Raw genomic sequence first — 22,425 nt, 5'->3', positions numbered from 1 at the left:
TTTCTTTTCAAACCAAACTACTCAAGGATAATATGTTCTTTTAGAAAATACACATAAAATTACATACTGCAAAATATATATATTTGTGAGTCAAAGTTTATTACTTCTTTGAACTGAAGTTACTGTTTGTGTTGCCATTTATAACATTTTATTTCTGATAAGTTCCTTTTTTTTTTCTTCCCAACCAATATGTAGCTCTCTTTAGAGAGTTGAAATGTAGGTGTATATTTCTGCTTTGAATCTGTGATATCAAAGAAGCACAGAAATGCAGGGATGTTTGAAAGCTCAGTGACAACCTAGGCCACTGCCTGCATGGAGACAGGATCAAGTATACCCAGACCTTCTTGAACACCTGTCTTACCTGTTCTGTGAAGGAGATCTAACAATTTCCTTCTCTTTTCAAGACCTTCATTATTTTTATAGTTAGCTTTTCTTCACAAATCAAGATCTTCTTTGTTGCAGTCATCTGATTTCCTTCCTCTTCTGGAGATGGAGAACAGTTAGTTTTTGTGTGAGATTTTACTTACTGAAAGACAGTTGCTATATTTCCCTCAGATTTCTTTTTTTTTTTCCTAAATTAAGCAAACACAGTTCCTTCAAGACTTTTTCATAAGTCCTGAAGAAATTATGGTTTGTGATCACCTGTTCTATACTTCCTTCCCGACTGATTTGCTTCTTAGTATCACATGCACCTGTGCACACTTCTCCAGGGGAAGCCTCATGAGTGCTGCATAGAGAAAAATTACTGGCTTCTGTGAGTTACACACAATTCCAGTTTCAAAACAGACAAGAATGAGATTTGCTGGTTTGCAAGTATTACAGTGTTAACTTGTCATTGACTGCCACCCTCAGACCCTTTCCTGGGGAGTTTTATGATTTTCTCTTGCATAGTCAAGTTTAACATACATGTTCCATGTACATTAAAGACCTCTATCATTTAAGTTAAGACTATGCAGAAAGGTTTCTTATAAATATTCTGGAGGAAATTCTTGTAATTCAAATGAAAATACAGGGTTTTCCCATTTTACCCGAGATTTTCATATGCTACATCTGAAATATGAATGAGAAGGTTGCACTCCCATTATATATTAAATTTATTGTATTAATGTATTTATTTTAAATTAACAAAGCATAATAAACCCAGAAATGTTCTGTACATTTTGCATTTAATTTTAAACACAGTTTAACTGTTTATTTAAGATGAACCTGATAATCTAGCGTTCAACCTTGTGCTTCTCAAATTTGTTTCCTCTGTCAGAGCACTTTCATGTGCAGTTATTCACCTGTTTTCAGTTGACTGTGGGAGAAGCTAATGCACCCTGTGCTTGTTTTAAATATGATGAGAAAGATGAGTATACAGGTTGTGGACAATATTAATTACTTAATTAAGATTGCTCAAATAAACAGATAACAGTTGTGACCAATTGATATTTAAGCCAAGCCTTCAACTCTCCTTCTTTTGGCATGTAAGCAATACTGATGCAGTGATTTCACATCAAAGGGTGTGGAAGGGTCCTTTGCATTGGGCTCTTGATGAGGGAGAAAACAGGGCTGGCAGAAGTCTAGCTGTGACTGCATGAGACCATGACCAATTCTGCATAAGCTGCAGTGGCTGAAGACCTACTTCAAAGCATGGTACTAATTTTATGTGACCCTTCAGTGTCCAGTAGCAAAGTAAATAACTGATTAGTGCAGGAAGAACTATAGCAGAATGGGAAGCCATGAGACCATAACTGTATTTTTTGTAATCTGACCAGCGGCAAGGTATTCCATGCAAACAGCAGATATTTATGGCTATATTGCAACTTTGTATTTAGAAGGATGACAGTGGAATTTACAATCAGCTTGAATAATGTCTAATGGGAGAAAGTACTACTACAGTACAACAAAACAAAATGAGGATTTTAAGGTCTTCCTGATTTCTAAAGGCAACTAAGGTAAGAGATACATACTCTTTCTCCCACTGTAGGACCTAACTGTAATTTTCAGCGGAGGACTACAACAGGACTGAATAGAAAGAAGGCAGCAATGATGCACTGAAGCTGGAGAATATGTCTTGTGACATATCATATTCCCTTGCAGCCTCAGATGCCATAAACCCTCTTCTGTCATACAGTTTGGTGTAACTGGGTATTGAAGTTTAACCCCAGCCAGCACCTAAGCACCACACAGCTGCTTGCTCACCCCCCCTACCCCAGCAGGATGAGGAGACATTCAGAAAGAAAAAAGTAAAATAGAGATATAAAGTTTAATAGGACAGAAAAATAAGAAAATAATAATAATGCCAATAATAATAATAACAATAATAATTATAATAATAGCAATAAAAGAATTAGATTGTACAAAATAAGTAGCGCACAATACATTTGCTCCCCACCCACTGACCAATGCTCAGTTCCCGAGCAGCAGCCCCTGGCCAGCTTTCCCCACCAGTTTATATACTGGGCATGACATTTTATGGTATAGAATATCCCTTTGGCCAGTTTGAGCCAGCTGTCCTGGCTGTGTCCCCTCCCACCTTCTTGTGCCCCTTCAGCCTTCTCACTGGCAGGACATGAAAAGCTGAAAATTCCTTGACTTATTATAAACATTACTTAGTAACAGCTAAAAACATCCGTGTGTTATCAACATTATTCTCATCCTAAATCTTAAAACACAGCACTGCACCAGCTACTAGGAAGAAAGTTAGCTCCATCCCAGCCAAATTCAGGACATTGGGGCATATTTCTGCACATGCTGATGTGCAGTTTTATCTGTCATGGGTCTATATATGCAAAACATCTTGTTCTGTGAATCTGACGACTTGGAAAGCCCGAGCAAAACAAAACCAAGACAGAAAGTGTAACTAAATTGTGGCCCACCTTACTGCACTAATTTGTACCATGTAGCAAGTTCTAACACTCAATTTCTCAGACTGCCAAAACACAGTGATGTCTTAAATGGAATTTTTTATACTTTGTGGAATGTAACAGTCACAACTAGTAAAACCAGAATATCTGTGAGTTTCTGTTGCTATGCTAAGAAGTACGAAAAGACAAAGGATTCATGAATCAGTTACAATTTAGATAACTGACAATTTAGGTAATTGACAATTTAGGACTGCTGAATATCTCCAAGCATGGAGACTCTACAATCTTCTGATCAACCTGTGCCAGTCCTTATTCACCCTAACAGTGAAAAAGTGCTTCCTGATGTTCAGTGAGAACCTCCTGTGTTTCAGTTTGTGCCCATTTTCTCTGGTCCCGTCACTGGGCACTGCTGAAAAAAGCCTGTCCTCTTTGCACCCTCCCTTCAGATGTTTACATACATTGATGAGATCCTCCCCTGACCCTTCTCCTCTCCACATGAAACAGTTCCAGCTCTCTTAGTCTTTCGTCATAGGAGAGATGCTCCAGTCTCTTAATCATCCTCATTGCCCTTCATTGGACTCTCCACTATGTCCATATCTCTCTTGTACTCAGGAGTGGGCCCAGCACTCCAGTGCTGAGTAGAGGAAAAGGATCACCTCCCTTGACATGTTGGTAATTCTTTGTCTAATGCAACCCAGGTTACCAATGAATGAATGTAATGAGCTGAACACAGTATGATGTAATTAAATGAACCAAATAAAAACTGAAAGAATTGCTAAGTGAAAAAGTTATTGAGAAATTCTTTGAAGTTCATTATCAGAAAAAATAACTTTCCATGATAGAAATGCAAAATTCATGCCCCTGTAGTTCAATTTTGGGTTTGTGCTGGCCGGTAGCTTTTTCAATTTGTTTTGGTTTTATATGATACACTTGCACTTTATTAACAGTGAATTCCTTGAAATAAATATGATCATGTCACGGAAGAAGAAAAGTAAATCATTCAGACCTGTTGAATTTTAGTCTTGTGAACACTCCCAGTAGCATTCACTAGACAGACTGCTGTAATTCAGCTTTTGCCTGCAGCCAGTCTCAAAAAATATTTCTTCACTTTTTTTTTTTTTTTTTTTTTTTTTTTTTTTTTTTTTTTTTTCTTTTTATGGATCTGTCAATTGAAGTAAAGAAAGTTATGGCACAAATGCTTGCAGTAGGCAATGGAAAATAGATTTCTTCTTTGTTTTAGGTTGAAAATTTATTAGAGGAGTAGGCTGGATACGATCTTAGTTTTGTTCTCTGCTTTTGGCATGCCATCAGCTATGTCTATAAACATTCCAGAGTTTAGAAAGAAAATAAATAATCAAAAAGTACGCAAAATATAGAATATGAAAGCCTTTGGTTCTTTAAACAGAATTTATTATGTTCAAAGTTACATCTCAGTAAAAGGCGAGCATAACTTGAATTAATATATTAATCCATCCATGCCATTTACTTCTTTGAAATAGTGCTAGCGGTTTTTTAGTGGTCATGGTTTGTGGTAGGGGGGGCAGTAAAGAGGGGGATGCTTTGATGAAAAAAGCTTTTATGAAGACCAGCACAGTCAAACTGACAGGAATGTCCTTCATGAATTCAGAAAATTGGCTCAGCTGGGAGTTATGTTATTGTAGAAAATCTTTTTTAAACTTTATAGTCCATACTTATAAAACACTTAGAGCGTAATCAATTTCTTCTGCAAAATCCACTTCCTTCTCTCTCTTTCCAGTCCAGACTTCCAGCTCGGTCTTATTTACTCCCCCATTTGTTCTCGTTGCAAAGTACTATCAGTACTATTCAGCTGCCACTAAAATGTGTCTCATATTTTCCCTGTATGCTTAATGCTTGTTTTCCCTTCTCTTTTCCCTCATCTTGCTTTCATTTCTGTTCTCTTCTGTTCCGCACTGTATAATCTTCAAGGCAGAAATCCTGTCTTTTTAATTGCTTTCATTTGTACAGCACTAGATATAGTCATTGGACATTTCTCAGACAAAAAAGGGACATCTGACAGTCTGATTTTACTTGTGACAGTGTAAGTTTATGCAGAGTGTATAGGAGAATGAAATATGCAAATACAGTGCCTTGCAATTACATGGTTTGGCTATCTCAACTTTTATAATAGTTCTATTTTTGTAAAGTCTACCTATAAAAATAAAGCTTGTATTCTGTTTTCAGGTCCTTTGTACTATGTGGGTTCATTTTTGAAGTGGAAATTCCAAGACAGGAAAAAGAAATGTGAGCAGAAGATGTCAGAGGGAAAAAAATAGATAACATCATAGAAAGAGTGTTAAGTACTACTGGGCACCTGAAAAGCAAGGCACAGACAAGAAGAAAAAATGGTTAAATACATGAGGGAAAGATAAGTGATGGAGGATGACATAAAGTTAATTGATAATATTTGAACAAATCAGTTAATCTAGTGGCTAAAGAGAAACAATCAGTTGTTGCAGTGCCAGGAAGAATGATGATGTTACGCTGCATGAGAAACTTGTATCCTAGCAGTAGCACAAGTGGAGTATCCCCAGCTTCTGTTTGCCATTTTATACCATCCCCTAATTATTATACTCCTTTACTGGGTTATTGATACTCTTGTCCAATGAGCAGAGATAATACAAGAGGCAAAGAAAAGGTATGTAAGATAGTTATGGAAGAGAATGCACTGTGTTCCTCTCCTCCTAAAATAGAAAGCAAGATTGAAGTGATGAATGTGTTAAAAAAGGTCTATTTACAGGCATTTATGAAACAACAAGTGTATGGGCTTATCTTTGTGTGACTACTACTAAATTGAAGAACAAACCTTTTTATTTCTCTTCTTACTGTGTTTTAGGGGGACATTTGCAAATACACAGCAGTCCAGGTATAATGCAATGATCTTTTATTGTCAGCTAAAGCAACAGTAAGAAAACCCATTATTAAAAACAAAAGATTAAAAAAAAATTTCAAATACTGTTCCCATAGACATATTAATTATTAGTATTAAATATATTAATTATTAGTAAAAATACTGTTCCTCTAGGTATATTGAGAAAACTTTAGATAAATGTCAAATTAGTTCAAGGTGATAAGAGCATCAGGCTTGTCTTTCTTAAGATTCTTAAATCTTCTTGGATTGAGTTTTATTCTTTCTGTATAAAAATAAAGTCAAAACTTTCAGTGGATTCCTTTTTTTAAACTACAAAAGCAACATTTGCCAGAGTTCAAGCAATAATTGGAGAGTACAGACATCTGTGTTAACATTTTAACTGAAGCTCTTCAAATGATCTTTTCTGGTTGTAACTTTCTAAAATTCCAGGGAACACTAGACTTATTATGTCTGCATTTATAAAGTAACCTCAATTCGAAAGAAAAACAATTAATTATATATTTAAGAATTTATTATAAATACTCATAGGGCATTATCTTCTTCACCATGACTTCCCAAAGGAAGATGTAGGTTCACACTAATGTTTTGGAACAGGAAAGCTTTCTTACCCTCATATGACTTTGAAACTTGGAGATGCTGTGACCTCATATGGATTTTGTCAGACTAAATCCAGTCCTACATTTAACCAGAAAACTACCTCTTATTAGGAATTCACAATAAATATAATTATGTTGAAATTAGTTAGTGAGCAAAATTGAAAGGGAACAGAATATTCTAATTGATAACTTACTACTATATCATGGTCAATGCTGGACTTCATGTATATTCTGTAGATGTTCTTTCATAATTATATAAATCACTTCCAAGCATTGAATTTTCCTTCCGTTTCTTCCCTAGCAATATATGCAAACATGACAGGCTTTAAAAGCATGTGGACATAGAATTCAAGACAAGCTATTTCAAACACCTGCAACTTGCATTTACTAATGAGAGACAACAGCAACTGCAAATGCATTCAACATTATAGTCAGGTCGACTATACCTTGGCTGTACCTTGGTATTATATTCAGGTGAGCTTCAGATTCCTTCTCCCCAGGTCTTCTGCAGAAAAATAACCTTAAACATACACACAAAATAGTATATGTGCTGCTCTCCAAGAGTTAGTTGCATGATCTGAATGATTGGAGTATCTAGTCAGCCCACAGCTTATCTATACAGGTAGACACATGAAGTGCTAACCCCATACAGAAAGTCCTGATCACATTGTCAAGGACTAATTTTTCAGAAGCTGCTTGAGCTTCTGCATAAGTCTATCTCTACCCCAACTGACCTCTGCTTATATGTTTTTCTTGTAATGCAGTTCTCTCAAAACCATAGACAGAGGTGAAATGTCAGGAAAATTTTCAATTAATTTACTTCATGTAATCTCTCCAAATGATTTTAATTCTGTTATTGCTGGTAAGAGATATATTAAGCTGAATAGAGAGAGGGAAAACATTGAATAGTAGTTTAAAGTGACGTAATTTTATGTGCATGTTTAGAAATTGAACATCTCAGATAACTTACAGGTTTCACTTGTGTTTCGGACATAGAGAGGAAATGATTGCTCATTGTAGGTGCCTTCAATCCAAGTAATCCATGCAACTCATAATAGCAGCGAGGATGAAATGTATTTATTGTGCTGCTTTGTATTTTCTTGGATCTTTAGGGAGGAGAAAGGGCCTTTTGAGAATCTTGACTGAATTATTATATATGCTTTGTTTAAAGTCTCCTTAATTATTCTAAAAAAGTGAAATAATAAAAGAAATAAACATACCATTTAGTTTTTAATGCTATCACTTTTGTAGCTTATTTCTGCCTTTAAATAATAACTTATATGATGAATGAAAGTCTTCTCTGTTTGAAGATTTATTTTTGTAAATAAGGGATAATGTAAAGAAATTCTTTAATTGTTTTGAGTCTGAGTATGTGAAGGATCATCTATATAAATCAACTTCTTCATAGGACTTCAAAATAATGTTAATGCTAACACTACTCTTGAATCATGTTAGAATGCTCAAGTGGCTTATAGGTAAATTGTATTCGTGTAAATTTTTAAAATTAGTAAGAACAAGTAAAAATACCAGAGCAAAGAGAAAACTACATACACTGCAGTTATACACAAGTAAGGAAACAGGGTCAAGTGTTTTAGTAAACAGTGAAAACTGCTTAAAACTTTCTATTCATGCTAGGACTCTGTTGAAATCACAAAAATGCTTTTTCTTATAATGTGTTGCCTCCTTAATTTATGAATAAGTTACTGTCTACCACATTTCTCACAAAAAATAATACTTTTCAATAAAATCCTGTAGATTCAAGTTCCAGCTTTTTCTGTGACACTTTATTAGCAATTAAAGTCATACCAATATTTGCAAAATGACAATTGGTGTTTATAGAGCCTTACTGCACTTGCAGGAAGGATTTCTAGTTTTCCTCTGTATTTTAGAAAGACTGTGCAATTCACATACCTGAAGTGAGTGAGTTTAGTTATCATGTCATGCTGTGAATCTCATTTTTTTTCCCTGTTCCTAGCTGTTAAGTATGCTCTATGTTCAAGAAAAGAAAAGTATTGTTTGAACAGAAATGTGAAAGGGAAATATGTAGATAGAATGTAAAAGTCCTGATAAAAAATAATTCAGAGATTGGAAAAAGAACAATTGCAGATATTCTTTCTCTTTTTATGACACAATTATTTCCCAGAATGTACTTCCTAGTTATTTATACCGGATGAATGGTAGTAATAGGACTAAAAGGCTACATGTATTATTATCAGATGACATATATATCATGAGTGCACCTGAGATCTGCCAGGGTACAGGTTTTGGAAAGATGTTTCTGACAGAAAGGCCTCTACAGCATCATCCATGACCTTGGGTACATTTGAAGGCCATTTTCTGCCTGTACAGGGAAGTCAGTGTTGATTAGGGACTTTTCATTTTGCTGTACAGGGTGCTTCATTCATAGTCTGTGGTAGTTCAGGAGTCTCTCTGGTATTAGATAACCATCTTGTGCAGATGTGTAGAGCATGTATGAATCTGTTTCAGACTTGTCCAGGGCAACCGTGAGTATAACTGTGGTAGAACAGAGAGGGAAATAAATTCTGTTTAGTATAGGGTTGAGGTAGGTTCGATCTGCCTTGATGCTGGGTGTAAGAGGTGTTAAAAGTGTCAATGTTTGATTCCTAATCTGCTCTTGGGAGAGTGGCTACACGCTCCCTTTTGCTCAAGGTTTTTAATTTCTATTAGGCTGGCTCCTTGTCCTTAGATTCTTCTGTATTTTGCCGATATGGCTCAAAATAAACATTTCAGAACAGAGAATGATTTACAAGTTTACCTGACAAATGTTACATTTTTATTTTCCTTATAAATTTATACACATGGAAAAGTCTTCTGCCCTGCTCAGCGGGCTCAAAGCTGTATTCTTAAGACAGCAGAAGCACTGAGAGTTTTATAGCAATCATTTACATAATACAGAACAGGGATGCGATAATAATCTTCAGGCTCTCCTGTGCCCCAAATGCTGTCTGCAAGTGAAAAGCTGTTAGTTGTCCTGGTTTAGGTTGGGATAGAGTTAATTTTCTTCCTGGTAGCTGGTACAGTGCTGTGGTTATGTTTTAGTGTGAGAATAATGCTGATAACACACAGATGTTTGAGTTGTTGTTCAGTGCTTATCCTAATTAAGGTTTTTTTCATTTTCCCATGCTCTGCCAGCAAGCAGGTGCACAAGAAGCTGGGAAGGAGCATGTCAAGGTCATCTGATCTGAACTAACCAAAAGATATTCCATACCAGAGTATATCATGCCTAGTATATAAACTGGGGAGAGTTGGATGGGAGGGAAGGATTGCTGCTTGGGCATTGGTCAGTGGGTGGTGAGCTATTACATTGTGCATCACTTGTCTCTTCTTGAGTTTTATTTCTCTCTCTGTTATATTCCTTTTCATTATAATTATAATATTTTATTGTTATTATATTTTATTTTATTTTAGTTGTTAAGCTGTTCTTATATCATCCCATGAGTTTTACTTTTTTTGGTTCTCTTCTCTGTCCCACTGGGAGAAAGAAGGAGGAATGAACAGCTACATGGTGCTTAGTTACAGGCTGAGGTTAAGCCATGACAGTTGTGCAAAGCCTTTAAGAATAAGAAGTAGCAAAAAGCAATATGTCTTCCATCAAAGCACCAGCAAAATGTCAGCATGGTTCAAGAATGAGATGGTCATTAATTTCCCTGGTAAAAAATTATCCCCATTCAACCTTCTCTGGAGTTGTAACTCCTTGTGAGAGTTAGAATCCCAAAAGAAATTAAAGCTTCCTTACTTCAGTGGCTAAAAAACTCTAAATATTTTAAGATAATCCATGTGCATAAGATGCATAATTTCTCTGGCAAAAGAGGGAAGAATACATCAGAAGACAGTTCAAAAACACAGTAATTATAAGTATTACCTGAAAAAATTATACCAAGGTAGCATTAAGAAAAAACAAAACCATTCACAGCAATAACTAACGATCCACTAATTTATTGAGAAAGAATATTATTTCCTCCAAGAGACATAATTTACATTTAGTATGATATGATTGCTTCTGAACATTGTAAAGTTCAAGAAAGGTTTCAACATGTTAAATGTTGAAAAGCGTTGTAAGATAACTAATGGTCATGCCTGAGCTACCATGTGTGATGTTGTAGATGCTCTTGTACACATTTTGTTGCTGAGGTTCTGTCATGTTGTATGTGCTGAGTTTTGAATGAGAAATTTTGAGTAACCTGTGGTTCCATAGTGGGTTCTTTCTGACAGGCACAGTTGGCCCAGTGGTCTTTGGATCAGGTTTTTGTTGTAAGTGAATGCTTATAACCTGATGTCATTGTACTTTAAAAGCTTTAAAAAGTCATGAGAAGTCAAAAGAACATGTGGCACCCCACTGCACTTTTGGATGCCTCCATGTGCTGCCTTTGTGTCACAGTATCATACCCTGTTAAATGTCTGTAACTGAGTAAGTCTGATGCAATGCCTAACAGTTGTCCAAATGATAGGCCACTAAAATTGCAAACATTTCACTTCTATTTAGGAAGCATTCATGCTAACTGGAGGAAGGAGATACCACAGTCCTAGCTCATCATTACTATTCACAAAAGTTAAATCTGTTCATTCTAATGTGAATTTCATTGTAAGTTCTTTTCTTTCTGACCTAGTAGTAAATACAAGTGTTGCATATTTTTAAAGGTAGGATCCCTTTTTCATTTTGTTCTGCACAGTCTAGGAAATCCTTTTATTAGTATACCCAAGTGATTCAATTTTTCCTCCCCAGTGGTTTCCATCAGAGAAAAGGCAACTTCCAGGTTACCTTTTTTATTAATCATAGTAAGAATGTGAATATGTAATTAAGTGTAATTTCAAAATAATTATTTTCAGTGTTTTCCTGAGTATAGCTTTATTGTTTCTTAATCTTGTAAAATCTGGTAGGCATCCAGATATTCTGAATGTGTCTATTTGATAAATGCAGTGGGCTTTTAGACTCAGTTGTTTGCTTACTGTGCTTTCAAACATTTTGAGTATCTGTTTAGTATGCAGTGAACTAGTATAAGAAAAAACATCTGTACTGCAGCTGCAATGACACTAACCTTTACGTTTGCTCTTCAGTAGGAAATCGAATCTATCTGTGCATTTATCTTTTTTCTTTTTTTTTTTTTTTTTTTTTTTTTTGGTTTAGTGTTTGAGGAGTTCTAAGAAAAGCAGAAATTACAAAATTTGCACTTCAAGTGAAACAGCTCAAGAATGTAAGTGTGTGCTGTGCTGGTTTTATTCTTCTCTTAATCTTCTGCTTTCTTGAGTGCATCTCTGCTAATAACTGAAAGATCTGTTACAAGTTACAAAAGTACTGAAGAGTGTTTATCAGCCCCAAATATTTTAAATGTATTTCACTTTATGCTATGTTAATGTTAATCGAGTTTTATCAGCAAGATTTATCAGAAAAAGTTTGAGCTGTTGTGAGAAAGTACTTTTTTTTTTTTTCCCCATGAGTATTAATCCATGGGAGAAGTGTTGAATTTATCTCAGGTGTTTCCACTGTCTTTAGTGAGGGTTCTCAAAGTAGAAAATATCTTCGGTAATGAGCTGTTAATTAAGAATTGCCAATTCAGAGAGGGTCTTCATCACATTAAGTGAACAAAATAGACAGAACATGATCTTCTTGATTCTGTTTTAAGTATTTATTTATATGCACTATATAAATTATTATGAAGTTTTTACCACAAGGCTTCAATTTCTCTTTTATGCTCAGATAGGAGAAGCATCCTAGTTTATCAAAATATTTTCTAAGGAGTATCTAGAGCAATGTAATAGCAAAAATTTATCATGTAAAAATTTTTCCTGTTACAAGTTTCATCATATTCACTGGAGTTAGGCCAGGAACACATGTAGTCTCTTAAGCTTAAAGTTCTTAAACTAAGTTTGCCCATAATGCTTCAGGAGAAAATGCAGTGATTTTTAAAATTGATATAAGAAAATCAAAGCACATTGGAGCTGACATTGTAATGTTTTGAAATTTATGTTTCCAAACTTCTTTTTACTTGAATGAGGTTTCTTATAAAATCTTTTTCGTCTTCCCTTGGTCTTTGAAGACATTGATTAGCAGACACGGACTGAAGTATAATTATTATCTGTAAAGTTTGGGGTTATTTTTCCTTAGCACAAAGTACATCTTTTTTATGTATTTAAAGTCTGAGGACAAAACCTGAATGTTAATATCTGCATGCACAAGCTGTGATTGATATCGTTTGATGAAGCTGTTTTTAGTGTCAGTGACTGCTGGATTCACAGTGTTCTTCATCTGTCTGTGAAAAAATCCTGAGACATCCGTTTACCACATAAGAGCTATCCAGAGCTCGACTAGAAGTGCAAAGGCAGAGGAGGTTTTTCAGTAAAACAAAATATTTTAAAAGGTTGATTTTTCTTAATTCTGTCTTGATAAAAGGCTATAAATATTCTACCAAAAAGCAACCATACCCATTTTAATTCAGAAGGTCCCCAGTAAAAATCAGGAACTTCAAAAGGAACCTTAGAGGAAGTTTCTTAGTCCTCTCAATTTAGAATGGTTTTGAATGCCAGGAGTCCAAAAGAGTATGAAGATGCTATTTGGTGCAGATGTAACTGTATCAATGCTACCTTGTATTGTGGCAAAGGAGACATTTTCAAAGAGGAGGTCTGATGATGAAACCAATGTATAAGCCTTCCTTAATAGGCAGAGTATTTTAAGAAAGCTGAGGTTGCGGATACCTCAGTACATTATAAGCATGCACAGAAGTGGAATTGAGTACATCGCATATTGCATTTTGTTAGGTGTTTTCCTGTATAATACCCATCATATCCGTATTTTCAATTTCTTATTCTCCGTGCATCTCACTGAGTGAACAGTAAATAAAATCTCAGTTGGAGTTTCTGCACTGATCTCTCTTGGGTCTGTATTTTGATATGAGTACTTCATCCATCTGCTTGCTCTCAAATTCCCTCTTGGGCTTAGAACACAGGTGCTATTGTAAGAGAATTTGTTGAATATTTGATAGAGTTTGCCTTATGTTTGCAAGTAATGAAAGGTCACCACCCTTGTATATTGGGATTTCAGCTATCCTGTGCTGACTCCGTTGAACTATTCTTATAAGGATATCAAACAAACAGGTGAGCATAACCTTTAAGGTAAAAGCCAGTAGTTTTGAAAGACATTTACTGCAGTATAACTTTACTAATATAAAAACATATGCATTTGTTGATTTTGAGAGGAACAATATCTGTACTGGAGTAACTGGTTTCTTGAAGACTGAAAGCATTCCCAGTGTGAACATGATCTTCAAGGTGTCTGAACAGGCTTTATGTCACAAAACCTTTCAGAGTATCAATACACCTTATTTGCTTTCTCTCCCCAGGAAGAGATTGCTATGTGTATTCAATATTGCAACTAGTCAGCACTTTTGAGACAGACTGAGTAATATAGAGCAAGATTCCCTTTCCATCAGCCCCTTTATGTGAATTGCCCAGTTTCACCTGCATTTATGAAAATCCTTTGAATACACATCATTGCAGTACAGCATACTGGAGAGCCAGACAAATGGAAGACTCTGCTGAATATCATACTAGTTGAATGAGCATAGTATTACTCGAAATTTAACTGAAATAGAACAATTTATACTGCCTAAGAATAGCACAAGGAGGGTTGTTTGCATTTTAGAAAACAAATATTACATATGGAATAGGTGCTTCTGTTAAAATAATCAGTGGGAATATAGTTAAATATCTAGTAACTGTGCTTCTTTTGAATGTTTTAAAGTCTGTCATCTGATTCTTCCAGGATTTAATGCAGTATAATTTTATGGTCAGATCCAGCAACTTTTCTTGAAAAGTAAAAAGTTCAGAAGAAGTCTTATTAAAATTATTTTGTTTTCAAGAAAACTAAAGTTTTAAGTCTGAGCGCTGGTATTAAGATCTAAAACTGGATCAATTTATCAACATAGTAATGGAAACATTAGGTTTCTTACTTGTGTATGTGGCAGTGTAATCTTGATTGCACTGCACACACTGAGAATGTTCATTCAAGCTTAGTCTTAATGCATCAAAGAAAAAAAAATCACAATTTGTTTTCTGTATGTCAGCCACAATCAAATGTTCCAGCTCCTTGAAATGAATGCTTTTAGTTAAAAGTCCCCTTTCAGAATGGATCTTACTGCTGTGTTCTGCATGTTTTAAGTTCTGTTCATCTAGCAATGGCCCAGTCCTCCAGACCTTCATCATATTGAAGCTTATAACAACTTTTCTTGAGCAAAGTAGAGCTTGAGAGGCTTTACTGAGGAAATGAAATAGGGGTCAAAAGAGCTGAGTATATTTCAATGAGTGCCTAGATGGAATAGCCAAAATTATGTATGGTAGCAACCCAGCTATACATTTATCTCACAACATTTAACATAATCTTTGTTTTCGTGAAAGCCTTTTAAGGTGTGAATGTTGTTTTTAATTTAGGTTTGTTAGAAGAGATTTTATTAAACTTCAGGGGAAGAGGTTTATTTATTCTCGGCGATTTCCTTATTCTTAAGAAAAAGGGAAACCCTGAAAGAGTCTTAGTAAAGATCTGTTTCAGATACAAAATGATGGTGGTTTTCTTCAGTGTTGCATCTGTCAATAATCTTCTCAAGAGTTTTATGGTTCCTGAGATGCAGGATTTACATTCTGCCCTAAAGTTACTCAGCCAATTTAGAGAAGCCTGTTGATGGATACCTATGGATGGTGACATGGCAGTTTTGTCATCACTTTCAATGACAAATTGATGTCAGCCTGAATCAGATGTAGTTCTTGAAAGAGGACTGAGATAGCTTCACGTTGAATTCTTCCTATTATCTCAGTGACAATTACAAGGACATACATGAACCGCATAAAATAGTTCCCCAGGCATGGCAGATGCTTGACTGGAGCTATGATCAATACCCTGCTGGCAGGAGCCTGTCTGCTAAGAAACAGCTTCTCTCCAGTTTTTTTACAGGTGACCTAAAATGCCACCAGAGTGAGGTAAATGCACCTGGGACTGTAGGCTTTATCTGAAATGAAAACAAAATATGTTTAAAACCCGTGTGCTTCTTATAGCATGTGTTCTCTGTGAGGATTTGATCCTGGTATATCCATCCAAGTTAGGATATTCTCAACGACCACATCAGTAAGGATACTTTTTATAGATACTGATGAAACAAGCCAAGAACCTGAATTAGCTGCAGATGCCAGGAGGATAGTACAATTCAAGATGATGTGCAGCCATGTACACACATCTTGAAAGTGTCAGGTGTCTAACCGGTGTTGTAATCCTGGTGCTTTTACTGAACTCCACATTGTAGGTCCTGCAAATACTTCTCATAAACGTGGAAGGGAGCAAATCAATCATCTACTCTTTGCAGGTAGGGACTTATTAAGACAACTAATATGACATATCAAAGAAATTTTATACTTTTCACTCCATATTACTGAAGAATACAAAGCAACCCAGAACATTCCTATTCAAATGTTACCAATAGCTTGGGATTTATTATAGGCAAAGTAATTTCATATGGAGTCAAGAGTCTATGTCAGTAAATAATTAAACTCATTTACCACAAAATAAAATACTGAAGGCCTGAATTTTGTATTCCAAAAAGTGCTGGGGGTCATTGCCAAGATATTTTCCATCTTGCCTTTTAGTATTTTTTTTTTTTTAGTCTCATTGTCGAGGAAGGATATTCTTTAATCTAGGCTATATTTAGTCATTCACTGGAGATTGACATAAGGCACATTTCTTTAAATATAGAATAATATGCTAATCTAGGCTACCTGTAATTCTTTCTTATGTTGTAGCCTGGATCATTGTCCCCTCTTTGTTACTCCTTTTCTTGTCTCAGCACTGTGGTGTTCAAAATATGTGGGCACTTCCTCTCTTACATCCTTCTAGAGCATGATGATGATAGCATAAAGCCAATATTTACCCTTCATGTTCTTTAGTTTTTGGTTTTCACATTGTTCTGCTTTCATTTGCTCATCAATATTAGTCTACCAAAAAGTAAAAGAAATTTAAAATAAATATCTACTTATTCTGAGGACAGATAAGGAAATTAAAAATTCAAGTTGCCTTAAACATTTCAGTTCAGTGAAACTCTTCTACATCCCATCTGACCTGATCATAGATGTTTTAGTCTGATGATGATAGTTCTGCTCATGACTAGAAGAGAAAATTGCATACATTTTAAAGGAAAATTCTGTCCAAGGTTGGCAATATTATTTCCCCAAGATGCAAGTTGTCCAAGATATTCTCAGTGAAAAAAGTGCTTTTTTTGAACAAAATTTATGTCACTTTGCATTGGTGGCTAATTAGTGTATAATTCATTAACTTTAGTCTTCACACAAAAATTTACTAATGGTCTTGAGTTAATATTTTGAATCCATCAGTGTTATTTTTGGTATAGTCAGAGTTGATTTTTGTAATCATGTGATTCATGAAATTGCCATCATCTCTACCCCTAGCACAAACCAAGGAATTCACTATTATTTTTTCCCTGTGCATGCGAAAAACAGGTTGGTTCAGACATCCCTTAATGAATAATTTTCTGCATATCTATTTCCCACACTCTGGGATGCTATCTACTCCTATGCTGTTCATATTTCTTAAAATTTTTACAATAAATGCAAACATTTCTTCAGATTTTCGAGCAAAATCTACAACTTTTCATACCTATGAGACAAGCTTTAGTATCTGATGAGTTGTGATCCTGGATTTCATTGTTCAAATGAGATGTGAATCATCATATGGCCCATTCACATGTTTCTAAGTCTGGTCAGGTTAATTCCTAAGTAAATATATAGGGAGAGTGAAGTTCAGAAATGCAGAAAAGCTATTAAGAATACTGTGCTCCCACTCTCTTACATTGCTGAGTCAATGAATCCCACTGTGACACAATTTCTCATGTTCCAGATATTTTTTCCTGTCGATTTTTGATCGTTACCTCAAAGTATTAGAGGGCAGAAAATAATGAATTATATCAACAAATGTAAACAAGTATCAGTGTCATAAAGGGAAATTCCATAAAGAAATATGATTCACAGATAATAACTATTAAACATGGGCAATGTACAATGTTACACATTAAAATTAATACATGTTAATTAATTTAAACATTTTCATTTAATTTGTTTCCATGGACATGGGAACTGAGACCTGTACCTGAATATAGTAACAGGGACATCCTGAGAACTCACTGCAGTTTAAAAGTGGAAATAGTCCATAGTTATATAGAATTTATAAAGATTCATTGAAGTGGTCTGTGTCACTAATACCACTGTACTATGTAGAATCCACATAAAACTACTAAGTGAATGGTAAAGGATTAAACAGAAATTCAGAGGGAAAAATTGCCATGAATTCAGTTTCATTTGCAAATAATTCAAATGTGCTTATATAGAGATAATGGTAATCTAAAGTGTCAGTTGGGAGTGTGTTACTTCTGTTATCTGTCCACAAATGCAACTCTGTTAATGTTCACTGTGGAAGTGTTCTGCTAAGTTTTGTTTATGACAGATGTTGATTCATGTTCAGATTCACTGAAGAAGGAAGGAAATAGTATTTATTATACATATATTAAGAGGACAAGTACTAAATACATAATTTTATCAAAGTTTTAATGCTATCTCCTATTTATTTATTGCATTTCTAAAAGGTAACAAGTCTTCAAAGAAAACGACTTGAAATAAAAAGCCCAAACCCACAAACTACTATTGTTTTCTTCATTAATTGTATGACAGTATGTCAATTACACTGCAGATGATACTTTATTCCTCAAAGCTGCAACACCAAAGACAAATTGCAAAGGTAGATGAAGAATAGTCAGAAAATAAAGAAATTAAACTCAGTTTTAGAATGGAAGCAGAAGAGGATATATAACCATTGAGTAAATGTACATTGTTAGAGAGAAATATGTCAAATAGAAGTTATAGGAAAAGAATTAGAAGTGAATCTGATAAAATAGGTCTGAAGTTTTAGTTGAATATAGTATACAATTTATGACCATAGATTAATTTTCATTTTAAGGCTAAATGACTATGCAACATCATAGAATCTAGCATATATTGCTTCTGTACTATTTTCTTTACTTCATTCTATATATTACTAGAGAGATACTGACAAATAAGAGGGGATACACAGAATTGCAAGAAAATTTATCAGGAGGAAAGCAATAGAACTCCTAATTACAGTGAAGGAGATGGAAATACAGATCAAAAGCCAGAAGGCAAATACAAAGCACTATGTTATAAAATATATAAGAATTGATTTTCAGAATCTGAATCATGAGTATTGGGCATATACTCTCATTCATGTTCTCATCAATATAGAATCCTCTTTGCATTACATGAGAGTTAGAGATCACCAAGATAAAAAGAGATTTGTCTTTTAGACTGTTGAATAAATGAAAAATATTTATTAACCACTATTATTAATGTATAATAGATCTACAAACTCAAGGTTGTGTGTCAGAATTTATTCCAAAACTGAAATTTCATTCTGTAAGTATATACCAATATGGTGAGAACAGAAACTACGTGAAACTTGCCCCGGATGCAAAATAAAATTGCAAGGAATCTTCTGTTTAGTCCAAAAAGTTGAGATGCATTCATGCTTTTTTTTTTTTTTTACATTTTCTGATTCACAGTCTCAGTTCTAACTAGTACCAGAACTTCTAAAACATCCTGCTTGAGAGGCAGTTCTCAGCTTTTATGGCTGTACTACAAGAAGCTAACTCTTACAGCTTTGAAAAGCTATGTATCCTTGTGAGATTTCCACTCTGGAATTAGATTCCGTAGACTCATTTATTTAGTTAAGTTTCAGGGAAGCACTGAACTTGTATACACATCCGACAAAATTCAAATCTCTGAAACTGGAAATTTGCTTATCTCAAATTCTTTCTTAAAATGCACGCTGCTGAACACAGTGGAATACATTTTTCTGCCATAGTGACATTGTCTAGGCACAACTGAGGATTCTTTGCTTATATTTATAAGGCTTCAGGAAAACACTGCACATAGATGCTCCTGCAATATTGAGTGAGAAGTCGTGCTTAAGTTACTAAACCTTTGTTGTTATTGTTGTTTCTACTGTAATTGTTCTCTATTAGAGTGCACTCTACTTGATAGGTAACTAAAACCAAACTCTATGTTTTAATAGCAATTACAGTGACATGACATCTTATGCTCCTATAATATAGCTCACGGGAAATATGTAGAGGAAATATTTTTTTCCTGAATGAGTACTAGTTAGCTGTATTGAAGAGTATTAAATAATCAAATACTGCCTGGATCAAAGAGATTAAAAGGAAAATAAAGTTTGAAAAAATTCATAAACAGAGTCACAAGTCTAGAATTAAATTATGAAATTTATCGATAATTTATGGTAGTGCACAGAAACTCTACACATCTTCACATTTTATGACTGCACATTTGGCAAGCTTGCATTTCTTAGATGAAAGATGTATTGCTCTACAATCCACAGAAGCTGTATAATTTCACTGGGGATTTGGGAGTCTAGTAGGTTGGATTTGGAAAGTGCCCTATGAACTTTACTAATATTTTTTTCTCCATTAAAAAATGGAAAAAATTACAGCCAATTGAAAACACTATATGTGAAAAAGATCCTTTAACATTTCTTTACTTCAGACAGTCAGAAGGTAAAAAAAGGTGCTTAGATAAGATTTGATTAAAAGTATGTCCAAAACATGTAATGTGTATTCAGAATGTTTTGCTTAGGACATGCAGATGTTTTTTTAAAACATAGTCAGAAGTAGCTGTGACAAAGGAAATAGATTTTGAAGGCAATATGAAAAAAGATACGCTACTGGTTTCTTGTCTTCTTGTATTGTGGTTTGTTTTTTTTTTCTTCTTTACAATTGACAGATGATTTTGTTAATCCTATGAGCAATTTTTCATTCTCAGCAATGTGTGTCATTATGTATCTGTCTTCATTTTAACTTGAATTACTGAATAAAACCACAGATATCCCAGTAGATTATCACTATGCTATTTTCTGGAAATCTATAGGCCCTTTTGAAGTCTTTCATAATATCGTTACACTTAAACAGAAATGGTGGCTACTTGGTAAGGAGACCAGACAGGAGATGACACCATTCTAAATAAGGCAGGATTCACCCTTTCATAATGGAGTTATACTCTACACCAGTAACATTTCAACATAGATTAGCTAATACTTGGGCTAAGGACAGATGCTGTTGTGGTATAGATATAGACCTGTACAATTGTCTCTTTTTTGTACTTGTTGCTGTATAGTGGTTTTGAAATCAAATACATTCACCTAGTACATTAAAAACCATTTTATTTCTTAGCACAGTGACTTAAACTATTCTCTGAGGACATATAGGCTTGCTTGCGCCTATGTCCTTGTCAGTACTGAGTTCAGCAGGCCAATATTTTTAGTTTTTTATTACATTACGATCGTATTGTCTTTTCTGTGAGTAATTACAGTTGTTAGAAATAGACACTATATATATAAGTAGTTCACATTGTTCCTTCCAATGGGAAATATTCTGCCTGTGTCGAAACTGAATTTTATCTGTTGTCATGCTTCTTGTTCACCTACCTTTATTAGGTTCTATTGAAATGTTTTATTAATATTTTTCTAGTTGTTTTCAGTTTCATTTTGTCAATAGTTCGGAAGCAGCTCACTAGAATTAGCACCAACATAGCCTCAGTCCTGATGCCACTGGCATTTTAAGTACCATGGGAGACAGAAATAATCTGGACAGGTTTAGACAACAGAAGGGCTGAATGCTGGCAGTCACTTAATGAATGTGGGATGCCAGCTATTTCCAGATCATAGGGTTGGGTGTGTGCCCAGCCACATCCCAACAGGATGTTTGGATGAGACCTACATGTACATCATCCTCAGTCCTCCTACCCTGTCTTCTGTTGACAAAAACTGTGGCAAATGGGCTAGAAAGAAGTCATGGTCTTCTCCGAGTCCAGTCTCCTGATCTGCTCTGCCACTGTAAAACCTGGGACTTCCAAGTGTCCACAGTGCCCACATTCTTGCAGTGTCTTTAGTGTTTTGTAAGGACCAGTGATTGCAGTGTCTCTACTAGGAAAGCAACAGCAAAGTAGTTAACAAGGACCAACAATATTTTTGGGAAAAAAACCTCTCACTGTGAATGCAGTCTAGATATGCATATCTTCCCACTTCAAAAAGTCTTCCTACTTCAAAAAGAGTCTTAGTTCATAATAAGATAATTGGTTAAAGTTGGCTCTGTGAAAAACATGCATATGGATTGTGCATCTCTGGAGAAATAAATTTCCTTCTTCATATACAGTGCAATTCCCTGCGTGAAACAGGCAGGTAGAAATTTGTACTACAGAACTAGAAGGCACAACACAAAATACAAACTTTAGGAAATGACAAGTTCAAAGACATTTCATATTCCCCAGTCCCAAGTGACTTTGAGGTCCTTGATGTAATTACAGTCCTGGGAGAACTGTCCCGGTTGTTGTGTCTCTCCTGCCTTCCTATCTTATCACAGCTCTCGTCAAAATCTCCTTTCAGTGCTGTCAAAGCAGTATGTCCTTCCACTCTTACCTCCATGACCTCTGTTTCAGAGGTATTTTGCCGCCTTCTCTTGGCTGGGTAGTATGTTTTCCATAGTCCTTTAGGACACGCAGTGTAGTACTTTAAGTTTGTGTAAAAGACTTGAACGAAGTTAATCTTTGACTCCTTTTGTGTCTGAATATTATGTCCCTAAATTAAGTCTTTAGTCCCTAAAAATCAATAATTTTCCTGTAAATTTTAAGCTCCCAGTTTTCAAGCACATCTTTCTACTAGAGCTTACTAACTGTGAATTAATGAACTTAATATACTCATAGCATTACAATTACCTTAGATGCTGATGTTTCATTTAAGCTCATGAATCAATAGATATTTTAAAAGGCTGTCATTTCTGTTCATAGGTCTCTATATGTCTTTCAGAAAAAAAAAACCCAAAAAACAATGAACTGTTCTACTTAACAAAAAATTGGTCTTAACATAACATCTGAACACGTGCTTTAGCTATACTTTCCTGTGTGGTTTTAATTGTTCAAATGTTATTTAGGCCTGTTCTTT

At 35.0% G+C, this 22,425-nt stretch overlaps 1 protein-coding gene across 4 annotated transcripts in view; it reads left to right on the top strand.

Annotated features, from left to right (window-relative positions):
* The window catches only part of IMMP2L (inner mitochondrial membrane peptidase subunit 2), a 479,540-nt gene that overhangs the window by 403,171 nt on the left and 53,944 nt on the right, over nt 1–22,425 (top strand). For 2 of the 4 annotated variants that reach the window (XM_026868045.1, XM_026868047.1), the window contains exon 6: nt 9,489–9,527. The exons of the other annotated variants lie outside the window; for them this stretch is intronic. In XM_026868045.1, the coding sequence (XP_026723846.1) occupies nt 9,489–9,527 (39 nt within the window). The remainder of the gene's footprint in view (nt 1–9,488; nt 9,528–22,425) is intronic. 4 annotated transcript variants of the gene reach the window in all.

The sequence above is a fragment of the Athene cunicularia genome (genome assembly GCF_003259725.1).
Source record: "Athene cunicularia isolate RWA chromosome 1 unlocalized genomic scaffold, athCun1 chr1_part2, whole genome shotgun sequence".
Classification (NCBI taxonomy): Eukaryota; Metazoa; Chordata; class Aves; order Strigiformes; family Strigidae; genus Athene; species Athene cunicularia.
This window is presented reverse-complemented; position numbering and strand designations above follow the sequence as displayed.